Source organism: Crocodylus porosus, unplaced genomic scaffold (genome assembly GCF_001723895.1).
Source record: "Crocodylus porosus isolate Cpor-Errol unplaced genomic scaffold, CroPor_comp1, whole genome shotgun sequence".
NCBI lineage: Eukaryota > Metazoa > Chordata > Crocodylia > Crocodylidae > Crocodylus > Crocodylus porosus.
In genome coordinates, this window is record NW_017728948.1 from 17069253 (window position 1) to 17080907 (window position 11655).

At 43.3% G+C, this 11655-nt stretch overlaps 1 protein-coding gene across 2 annotated transcripts in view; it reads left to right on the forward strand.

Annotated features, from left to right (window-relative positions):
• The window catches only part of DOK7 (docking protein 7), a 39712-nt gene extending 28634 nt beyond the window's left edge, over window positions 1-11078 (forward strand). The window contains exons 6-7 of one of the 2 annotated variants that reach the window (XM_019553282.1): window positions 7170-7277; window positions 9160-11078. In XM_019553282.1, coding sequence (XP_019408827.1) covers window positions 7170-7277; window positions 9160-10046 — 995 coding nt within the window. In that variant the 3' untranslated portion in view covers window positions 10047-11078. The remainder of the gene's footprint in view (window positions 1-7169; window positions 7278-9159) is intronic. The other variant, XM_019553283.1, reaches the window with a different exon arrangement.
• Window positions 11079-11655: the final 577 nt, after the last annotated feature.

Here is an 11655-nt window from a genome sequence, read left to right on the forward strand (position 1 = left end):
CTTATTCTCATCCGCCCACCCCTGTAACCTGTCTAGGTCTGATTGCAGCCTATTCCTCCCTTCTAGCGTGCCCACATCCCCCCACATCTTTGTTGCCCTCCACTGGACTCTCCAATTTGTCTACATTCTTTCTGTACTGGGGGGCCCAAAATTGGACACAGTACTCCAGATGTGGCCTCACTAGTGCCGAATAGAGGGGAAGAATCACTTCTCTCAATCTGCTGGCAATGCTCCTACTAATGTAGCCCAGTATGCCATTAGCCTTGTTCATGACAATGACATGCTGTTGGCTTATATTCAGCTTCTTGTCCATTGCAACCCCCAGGTACTTTTCTGCAGAGCTGCTGCTTAGCCACTTGGTCCCCAGCCTGCGTGGGATTGTTCCATCCTTAATGCAGGACTTTGCACTTGTCCTTATTAAACTTCATGAGATTCTGTTTGTCCAATTCTCCAGTATACTGAAGTCTTTCTGAATCCCAGCCCTATCCTCCAGTGTATCTACTACTCCCCCCAGCTTGGTGTCATCTGCAGACTTGCTGAGGGTACACTCCATCACCTCTCCCAGGTCACTGATGAATATATTGAGGAAAACTGGTCCCAGTACTCACCGCTGGGGCACTCCACTAGACTTCAAGCCACTGATTACTACTGTCTGAGCCTGATGATCTAGCCAGTTTTCTGTCCGCCTTAGAGTCCGTTCATCCAACCCATACTTCCTTAGCTTGCTTGTGACAGTGTTGTCCAGCAGGTCTTCTCAGATGGTTGAAAAAACGTGTCTGAGAATGGATGGAACATTCTCAGCCTTCATGAAAGAAGTGATAGATAAAGTCCATCATCCAGCAAAACGCTAGCTAGACCCTTTGCTGGTATAACTAAATAAAAAAAGCAACCCCCCCCATGTCCAAAAAGAGATATGAAACATTCTGTGTGAAGCAACCTGATTGTGGTCCCTTATTTTGTCCCTTATAGGACATGTAACTTTGCATAAACCTACATTTCAGTCCTGTATTTATCGTGTCATTTGGAAGCTTGTATCGAACTCCTTAATATATATATAGTGTATATGATACTGACATAACAACACTACGCTGTGCACAATGCCAGTGATTCAGCTGCAGACTAAATTTCTTTATCGACTGTTCCATTACACAGAAGGTACTGTATTACTTGAAAAGGTCAAGTCACCACCAGCTGCGTACTGTATCTGGCAAGAGTATCAAAATCCACCAAATCTGTTGAAAGGGGTATATTAAAAGAATTAGTCACCCATATACCTCAGTTTACTAGAACAGAACTTCCTTGCCAACGTCCATAGGATTATAGGAAAGTAGGGCTGAAAAAGACCTCACAAGGTCATTTAGTCCAGTCCCTTGCTCAAGGCAGGATCATCCCTGACTAAACCATCCTCATCAGGTGTCTCTTTAACCTGCACCTGAAAATTTCCAGGGATGGAGACTTCACAACTTCTCTAGGTACCCTGTTCCAGTCCTTGACTATCCTCACTCAGAAAGTTCTGCCTAATCTCCAGCCTAAATTTCCTCTGCTGCAGTTTGAGGCTATCACTCGTAGTCCTATCCCCTAGGACCTCAAAGAAAAGACTCTTTTGATCCTGTTTTTTAATTTCCCTTCAGATATTTGAAAACTGTTATTTAATCCCTCCTAAATCTTCCCCAGGTTGTTACTATCAGCATTAAAATTAAGTAGTGCAAATCATGCTCAATACAGTCTGTCTTCCTAAATGTCCTGTTTCTGAAATCTGATTTCCAGAATTTGGTTGGTTTAGAAACTTAGAAGTGAACCAGATTTCTGTCTTCTAATTTGAATTTTGAATACTTGCATTTAGCAGCACCTCTGACCACTGAAAACTTAAAAACATGTTTGAAAGACTCCTCAATACTTTCAAGAGGAAGGCAGATAGAGCCTTTAATATTCCTATGTGTTACAAAGGGCATATTTTTACAAATTTAGTGCAGAACTTGGTGCAGTGAAAGGAGTTAGATTGACAGCACGGGCTGAGACTGCATTCTTCTCTCCACAGAGCATGTATTGTCTGGGGAAGCTACGCAGTAAGTTTGCTCAAACTGCCCTTCCAGTGTGTGTTTGGAAAGAAGGAAGGGCGATGACTGTCTGCTAACCTTGTATTTGCAGAAAGTTCACATAACCCTTTTATAAGGGGAACAGTATAATTGAATATTAACACGAGGAAACATCAAGGACACAAGGAACAAGACTTATTCTAAAACGGCCCCATTTTCCTGTTTTTTATTTGTGGTAATGTTAAAGTGATTGATTAACAAGTATCCAATTTCTAAAAATGTAAGTCTACACTGCAGATGCCAGCAGGCACATAGCTACTCTGAAATGACCATTACGTGCCTAGACAACTGTTTTGAGCTTCCCATACTACTTCCCCTTCACTCTTGAAGCTTCAGCTGAAGAGCATGTCTTACCTACCCACTCCCCCCGTACATGTATGACCAGAAAATGCTGGAACCGATCTAGAGGTAGCCTGTGTTGCTACCATTGAGTTCTATGTCTTTGTTGTGCTTAGGGGAAGCAGTGGTAGGTATCTCCACAGGGGTTTTGGTACCTCAGTTTTTGGTTTGCCACAGTGAGGAGTCAAGTGCGTGGGTGGAATATTCTTGCCCCATGTTGGCATTTAAAAGGGTGCAGTAAAGAGGTGTACGCATATACTTTGGTAGCTCAAATGCAGGAGCTCTAGGAATAGTTTAGCTATCCAGTTCTGGAAACTGAGGTTTATTAGTAGAAAAATTGATGTCATTTTGGTACAACTGTATTTCCCAATTGCATACCTTTGTGTATAGAATTGTGCAAATTAAGCATACGATGTGCTTGAATAACTACCGAAATGCTTCCAAACGGAACATCGAGACAAATATAATTAACTTCTTGCCCATAAATTAAAATAAATATTTAGAAAGAAAAGACGTGATACTTCATTTTTATTAACTATTATCACATAACTTTTATTTCTAGAGCTTTGATATTTGTTATCAGCATAGCATAAGCATGAAAGGCAATTTTTGCTTCACATCATGCGCGTGCGAAAGGAAAAATTCTAGTCAAATAGCAAAGAAAACCAAGCAGCTTCAGCCTGTAGCTTTTTAATGAGGCAAAAAAGCCTTTAGAAGTTATTTGACCACATTATTCCTGGGGTAACTTTGTTAGCACTGTGGGTAGTAGTCAGTGAAGCAACACTTCCAAATGGGCATGAGGTGCTAAATAACAATAAATGGATGAGATGGTGGAAGACTAAACGTTAATCTTTTAACAGTTCTGCATTTTAAGGCCAAATCTGAATGAGCAACAGGAGGTCTTTTGATGAATTGATGAATGTGTCGCTAATCTTATATCTGCTGAAAGTTCACTTAACCTTTTTCTAAATGGAATGCTGTAATTAAATGTTAACATGAGGAAAGTTTAAGGATGCACAGAAAGAGATAAATTGGGAAACTGCCCCCATTTTCCTATTTTTTATTTGTGGCAGTGTTAATTTGACTAATTAAAAAGTGTCCAGTTTCTAAAAGTGAAAGTCTAAATGCATGTGTCATTAGGCACATAGCTACAGGGTACTATATCCAGGGGAATTATCCATCAGCTGTTGGCTCTCTGGAATTCTCTCTGGCCCTCTACACGTGATACAGAGGGACCAGAGTGGGAGAGAGGATCTCATCGTAAATCTATAAGAGCAAAAATCTGACTTAAATTTGCAAAGGAAGGAAGAGATTTAGTCTTTGGTTCCGTCCTTGACTAATTGTGTAAAAAAAGCAACATAACACAGTAATACTTTTTATGAAGCCCACAACGCAAGAACGTCTCCAGTAGCTCCTGATTTATTTTAATTCATAATGTTCCAATCTGTAGGTGCTTATTCCATGCTCTTTGAGCTTTGAAATTCATTGATACTACACAAATGTATTCATGTATTGAAAATAGCCCACAATAGACAACTCAGCTGAGTCTAATGAGTGTCCACCAACACTAATGATAAAAATAAAATCCCTTTCATCAGAGGCATCTCAGTCAGTTTAACCTTCATGTAATCCCTACCTAACGGAATTGGAAAGGAGTGGTAGGGGGAAGGTTTCAGGAGGGGAATCAACCTTCTTTAGACCATTTTTCTTTAGAAATGATCGGGTTCTTTTTCAGTATAAGTATAAGCCTTAGCAAGGACTTGCTGAGGTCCAAAATGGGCTGAGCTTTCAGGATAGTGGGGTGGGATCATAGAGCTATCCAAGATATGGTATGAGATATATCTGAGACATGTCAGTCACTGGCAAGAAGGAATTGTAATGTCAGTGTATGTGAGGATGACGTGGGGTTGAGACATGACATAAACTTTTTCCAGAGAGTGACACTGAGGTTGCTTACACAAGTGACATTTTTTACATGATTGGGCCTCTGAAAGCACTCTGAAGCTGTGATTTAACATACATGCATGGTTGCAGAGTGCTTTTAAAATGACTGATCATGCAAAAAATTAACCCTGGTCAAATGAAATATTAGATTAAGGTGCTCTAAAGCAGAGCGCCGTAGGGAACTTGTGTCCCCTCCAGGGTTAATTTTCACGTGAAGGTGGGGCTGGGCTGGTTCTTGTGTACCCCAGGGCTGTCAGTGGGAGAGAGGGGGAGCAGCAGCGCAGAGGTGCTTTTGAAGGCCCAGAGCTGATGCAGGGGGAGGGGGCAGGATGAAATTTTTGCCTCGTTGGCCCCCTAGTTACTCTGGCTAGAGTATTGGGAGAACTGAGCCGGGCCTGTGAGGCAAGGGGCTCCGTTCCATCCTGCTCCCCACCCCCAGCTCTGGCCATTCAAAAGCATCTGGCCGCTCTGTGCTGCCACTGTCAAGAGGCCTGGATGGGGGGGTAAGGGAAGGGAGCCCCCTTGCCTCGCAGGCCTGGCTCAGCTCCCCACAATCCCCAGCTAGGGTAGCTGTTGGGGCCCATGAGGTAAAGGTCTGTTGGGGTGGGATGGGGGGAACTCTAACTCATGGCGCTTTATGTAAGTGAGTTAGAGGAAGGCCCTGAACGTCTGTAGGCCCCCTGAGGCCCCCTCCACACGTTAAAGGTATTGCACAATTAGCTGGTTAATTGTACAGTTCACTGAAAGCAGGTACATGTGCAGAGTACCTATCATACTTTAAAAAGCTGCAATCAGCTATCAAGTTAGACCTCAAAAATGTGTACTCATTTTATAGCTGGTAGGTATCCAGCTTTAATCTGCATGTATAACAGGGTCTCCCCTGTGGCTGGGAGCCATGTCAGCTGACTGGGCTCCCAGCTGTGGGGGGTGCACCTTGCCTAGCCAGGGCTGGGAGTTCTGTAGCTGAGAGGACTCTCAGCCCTGGCAGCTGCCAAATCTGGGTCCTGGCAGTGCCCTGTGGCTGCTAGGACCTAGAGTCCCACACCTACAGATGTTGTGCTCTGGCAGCCACGGGGCGTGGCTGTGATCTAGCTCTAGGGGTACAATGGAGCCCGCAGGGCTGAGAGATGACAGCTGCTGTGGCCTCCCATCGCTAGGGGTGCATGAGACTCCCAGGGCTGGGAGATTGTGGCTGCTGTTGTCTCCTGGCCTTGGGGGTGCATGAAACCCCTGAGGCAGGGAGACACTGGCAGCTGCGATCTCCCAGCCCTGAGCTCACAGAATTTGCATCTCCCAGCCGCAAGTGTGTGTGGGGTGCACCCACAGCTGGAAGATCCTCAGCTAAGGGGGCTTCTAGCTATAGGAGCTTGTTTCTTGCTGGTGCAGGGGGAGCCTTGCTTGGCCTGATGGGATCCAATGCGTCATCCCACAGTCATGCCTCCTGCTGTGCATGTGCAGCATGGCAGGAGGTATGATTGTGTAGCTTGTGCATTAGATCCATTGCACCTTTATCTGCACATGGAGAGGGGCCTTGATAGACTGATCACTTCTTTGTGAATACTTTAAGCCCTGGCCCTTTTATAGCAACCTTAAGGTTTGCTATAAAAACAGACAATGTGTAGTCTGGCCAAATCATTCTCTCATTAGCACCAAAGATGCAGATCAGAAGGGATGGAAAGCCCACCTAGGTGAGGTTCAGAATTACAACTTTTTTACTGAGAAATTTAGCATTATCACATGCAGTTAAAAAATTGTGTCAGGGCATGGAGCATGGGAGATGTTCTGATTCAGCTCATTTCGTGGGTAGCTGTTGTTGTAGGGGTTTGTAGAAATTGTTAAACCTACTGTTTGTCCATTATTTGTTGAACTGAATCTCTTTATGGATATATTGGCAACTGAGGGAGTGAATTAAGCCCAAGTCTTTGAGAATAGATAAACAGAATTTAATGATGTGGAAACCTTGGCTTCTCTAGTTTGGAATTGTTTGTTGGTTCATTAACAGTAAGTTATATTTCCATTTATCCTTTGTCTCTTTATTAAGTTCCATGTAGACTTGTTACAGATGATATTACAACCAGTGTGAGCAGGAACACTGAAAGTGCAGAAGCTAATGTCTATTGTAACTTGCATTCACTTCTTTTCCTATTGAATTACAAGAGCTACTGAAACAGAAGTGATAAAATGAGTTACCAGACCATATCCATTGCAGCTGCTCAACATGACACACATTTTAAAGCTGTTTACAGTAATCTGTCAAATTGCTCTCAAGACTATAGTAATGATTGCTTCCAACATCTGGTTCCATTGTGGTGCGTGGCTGGAAAATGAAACGGTATAGAGAAGAGTGGCATATTCCCTATGAAAGGATCACACACATGTTTGTGAAGCATTCAATATTTTTTCCCCAGTAAGATGGCAGGTTTTTCTTTCATCAAAACATTTATGCTAGAATGACCAAAAATAGATAATATACTACAGGGAATGGTTCTGTACTGGCAGGGAGATGTCCTAGATGATCTAGTTGATCTTTTCTACCTGTAACTTCTATGAGGTTAGATACAGGGTATCTTTTTAAATAGCTGGCCTCAGTCAATGCATGTGGTAGCAAAAATCAAGTATTTTAGGGAACAGTGATGCCTCAAACGTATGCCAGTGTTTGCTGAAGTCCTCTGGTAGAAAATACAGGACAACCACAGATAACGGAGAACATGGGAGGGTTTGTTGGTATTTTCTTCAAATACTTTCATTTTTTTTCTTTTACATTCTAATGTGTTCATTTCTTTTTTTAAGACCCAAGCACAAATCCAACCTATTCAGAAGAGAAATTGGTCCATGAAGCATTGCAGTTAGAGAAACGGCTGAGCTTACTATCCCATACAAGTCGTCAGGGCAGTGGAGGTGAGAAAGAATAAGCTGTATTACAAACCAGAGAGGCTTCAGAAATGAGAAAATGGTATCATTTTAAAGTGTTGGACCTTTTTAAAAATTGGACATGCTGGTTCATTATGTTGCCACTGCTCTAAGGGCATTAATTAAAGCTTGTTGGAAATGATAGCAGTGGTTTCAGTGGGTCTTGGATTAGGTTCTTGAGTGCCTATACAAGAAGGTGTCAGCATACGAGTAGTAAGTAAATCATAGAATCATAAAAAATGAGGGTTGGAAGGGCCCTCAGGAGGTCATTTAGTCCAACCCCCTGCTCAGAACAGGACCGTCCTTAACTAGATCATTCCAAGTAGTCCGGTCAGGACCTATGATTAAGGGTCTTCTCAACTCAAGGAGGCAGCTGGCTGATTTTGCAGGCGGATTGCAAGGCCAGCTGCAATTTTCAAGGGCTTATCATGGCTGGGCCCCCTCACCCATGCTACTGATTTGGCTGAGGGGCCGTGGTGGCCCTGCCCCTTGCCACTAATTGGTGGAGAGGAATGGGGCCACACAACAGGCAGCCCTCTCAGCAAATCAGAGGTGAAGGGTGGGGGCGGCAGCCAGCTTGCCTGCTCTGCCCTTCCCCTGGGAGGGCTGCGTGGCTGGGAGGACTGCTGGCTCCCACTGGGAGGGCCCAGTCTGGAAGGCGTTCTTAGAGCATATCTGTGAGAGTGGGCCAGTACAACACAGGTTGGGGAGACAATATTGCCCCAAGTTTACTATCCCATAACTTAGTAGTTAGAACATCTCAGAGAAAGGAGTTCATATTCTTCTGTCTGAGGGGACTCCCACGTCCATGTTTTCCACCTCGGAAGGTGCATTAACCACTGTAACTGAGATCAAAATCTGACTTTTAGGACCAGGATCTGATTCATGATGGCCTATTATTAACATCAACCAAACAATGGTGTGCCCTTTTTCTCCTCCTCCACCTTGAATTTCAGTTTTTACATAAGGGAAAAATAGTTTCCTCTTCCACTTGTGCTACAACAGGAAGAAGGTCTTTAGACATGATAGTAGTGTTTTGCTGTCCTACCGTAACAATTCAAAGCCTATGTGTTCCATTGCCATTATGAATTCTTACAATATGTATGCACACCATTAAAATTATTTCTGTAATTTCATTTGCTAATTAAAATAATTCAATTTTTAGTCCAAATGCGTCATGGGAGATGTATACAGAACATTCTGTATTGGGTTACAAAAGTATCATCATTTGCACTAGCAGTCCATTTTTTGTTTGCCCATGTGATGTACAGCTGTGGAGTTTATTGTAGGCTCTATTGGGGTCAAAGATAATTAGGATCTTAATAACTGATTTTATTTTTACTGCTTCTTTTAAAGGTTCACTATGCTATTTTTTACATAACAGAAAAAGCAGCAGACACTGAGATTGTTCATTTAGCTGCTTCCAGTCCAACACTGAAATTTAGTCCACAGGCTGGGGAAATTAGGAATGAAAAGTTTTTAAATTTTAAGGAAAATTCGCAGCTACTCTAACTCTCTTACAGTGTGGATCAGGAATAGCTGAATAAAAAAGTTTATACAGGGGTAGAATATGTCCTAGACAAGGAATAGGATCAGGTACAATTTCTTCAAACTTTGCATAAAATGCAGTATATTTTCTGAAGAAAGCAGGCTCACAATAAAGGTAGCCACATTGCTTTAAATATATTTTTTTCTAGAGGTACAATTCAGAACATGCATTGCATTGTTATGGCAGAATGGCCCCTTCCTGCTGGTCCTCAAGAGAAACAGAACTTCATGATCTGTTTTTTATGTCTTTAGTCATAACTACATTCTTAGTTTAATCAACTAGATTTTGAATGCGAGAATGATCTTGTTTCTTTTATTCCAGGAGACGACAGAAGTCTGTCGAGTTCATCTTCAGATACTAGTCACTCGGACGTTAGTGTTGGGAGCAGGTTAACAATTTGGCCTGAACAGTCTTCAGCTGGCACTTCTCAAGAGAGTCACGGATTGGGAGCAGCAAAAGGCATTCATCTGGGGGAAGAAAAAGCCTATGCAGAAGGGGCACGTGGCACTGCCAAACCACCTCCTAAGCCTCTTCGGTCCAGACAGCTGCAGGAAATAGGTCGTCAGAGTTCCTCTGACAGTGGGATAGCTACGGGTAGCCACTCTTCTTACTCTGGAAGTTTCTCTTCCTATGCTGGAAGCCTGGATATTTGCCATGGTGAGGAGTTTGGATCGTTGCTAAGCTTACCATTGACCCTTCCTTCAGATCAAAATTTATGTACTTGCCCTCATGGTGAGCCCCAGAGGAGTGCAGGCTCAGAGTATCAGGTTCCCAGCTCTCTCAGACATATTTATGACACACCCAGGAGTTTATTACAGGCAGCTGCTAAAGACGTGCAACACAAGAGTGCAGATTCCACATTACCCAAGGACCAGGCCCAGGCACCCCAAGGCATTAGTGACCCTAAACTGCTGGTACCGCACTTGGAAGCACAGATGGCACCTGAGCAAGGCCAAGACCGGGGAAGGCAAGCATCCTCACTCCCAGAAAGCACCAAGGACTCAAGCGAGGAGACATATGCGGAATTTGTTTCCAGATGGTCAGATGTAAAACCACAAGGACAGGTGTCAGACTCGAAAGGTAGTGAGTTGGCACCACCTAGTGGAGTCCCAGCTGACCCCTGTGAAATATGTAGCCCCCACCCTGGGATGACAAGAGCTCTCTTTTCAGCTTGTCCAATCTGTGGTGGACTAAAGGTAAATACCTAATGCTGAGCAGATGCTAACAAAGGTTTCTGTACCTTATTTAACACCTTTCATTTAAATAACTATAAACAGTTGTGAATTGCAGCCTGTTCTTTTTTTGAATAATAGCTTTTGTACTCTTTATGGATAAGTTAAGAAGTTCAGTACATGGCTTACTATTCTGTCTTTAAAATCCATGCCTGGAACAAGAAAACATTTAAAGAGATAGACGTTTGGGTGCTACCTTTTTAATAGGCCATATTTTCTCTCTGGATGGACATGAGTGGTTCACATTGTCTTCAGTGGAAATTTCAGAGGCACATTGTGGAGTTGAATTTGTCTGTAATAACTAAGTACAAAGGAGACTGGTCTGCCTTGATGTTGGTTTTTCTTTCTTTTCTTTTCTTTTTTTTGAGAAGGGTGAAGGGAGGTTGAACAGGACATGTTGTCCTTAGCTTTGAGCTGTAATTTAAAATTATGTCTTTACCTTTACTAGTGGATATATCTCCTGTGCTCCATGTCTTGTGGCTGGAGAAGACAGAGTGGCAGAGCTTCTCAGTGGAAGCCTAACAAAGGAACTCCTACGCAGAATCAGACCTAGTCAGAGCTAGTCTAGCATCCTGCCATTAACAGTGGCCAGTACCAAAGGCTTTGGCAAGATGCAAAAACCAGTTACAGAAAAACCTGCCCATGGGGAAAGATCTTTACTACCAGCCGGCAGAGATTGGCTTTGCACCTGAGAGGAGGATTTACATCCCTTCCCCATATCAAGTTTAGTTCTTAATATTCACTGTCAGTTTTTTCATCTGTATAATTGGCTAATCTCTTTTTGAAACAAGTTTGGTTCTTAGCTTCAAAGATACCTTATGGCATATAACTTGCACAAGCTGTTTGTGCATTGTATTAAAGGAAGTATTTCCCCCTGCCAGTTTCAGAGAAGACTTTCATTGTTTCGACTGTAGTTGCTAAACTGGAATGAGAGAAATCTGTCCATGTTCTGGAGGTGTTGGAAAAAACTTGAAAAGGAGAGAGACTGTTCAACTTGGGGAGAGTGGTGTAAAAACGGAATTTGGAGAATATTGTCTCACTCTGAGAAACATTTGTCCATGGGTGGATCTAGAATTTTGAAAAGGAGGGTGCAGGTGGTGAGGTACATCGCTACATATAACACAATGCATAGCTTTCTCCAGTTAAAAGTAAATTAGAAGCTTTACTAATATGTTTGGGACCTAGGACTGTATTATTCTAGAGGTGTACCGACCAATACATCATTCTGATATCAGATCGGCACCGCTATAAAGAAAATTGTATTGAAATTGGCTTTTTTTTTGCCTGATGTGGCTGATAATGTGGCCGATTTATATGCTCTGTGCATGTGCGCAGCTTCAGTACAGCATGTAGGTGGTGGGGAGCACAGCTTGGAGAGCTGTGTCTAGCTGGTAAGTCTTGTGATGGAAGGGGAGCAGGGAGGGAAGAGGCGTGGGGGAAGAGGGGGGCAGATCAAGGTCCCAGAGGTGAGGGAGGAAGTGGGGCTGGTGGAGGGCAGGATGGAGTCATGGCTCATCCGGGGGTGCTGGGGGGAGGGGGGCAGCTCCCTCTGCTGCACTTACCCTGAGAGGGCATGGGGCATGTG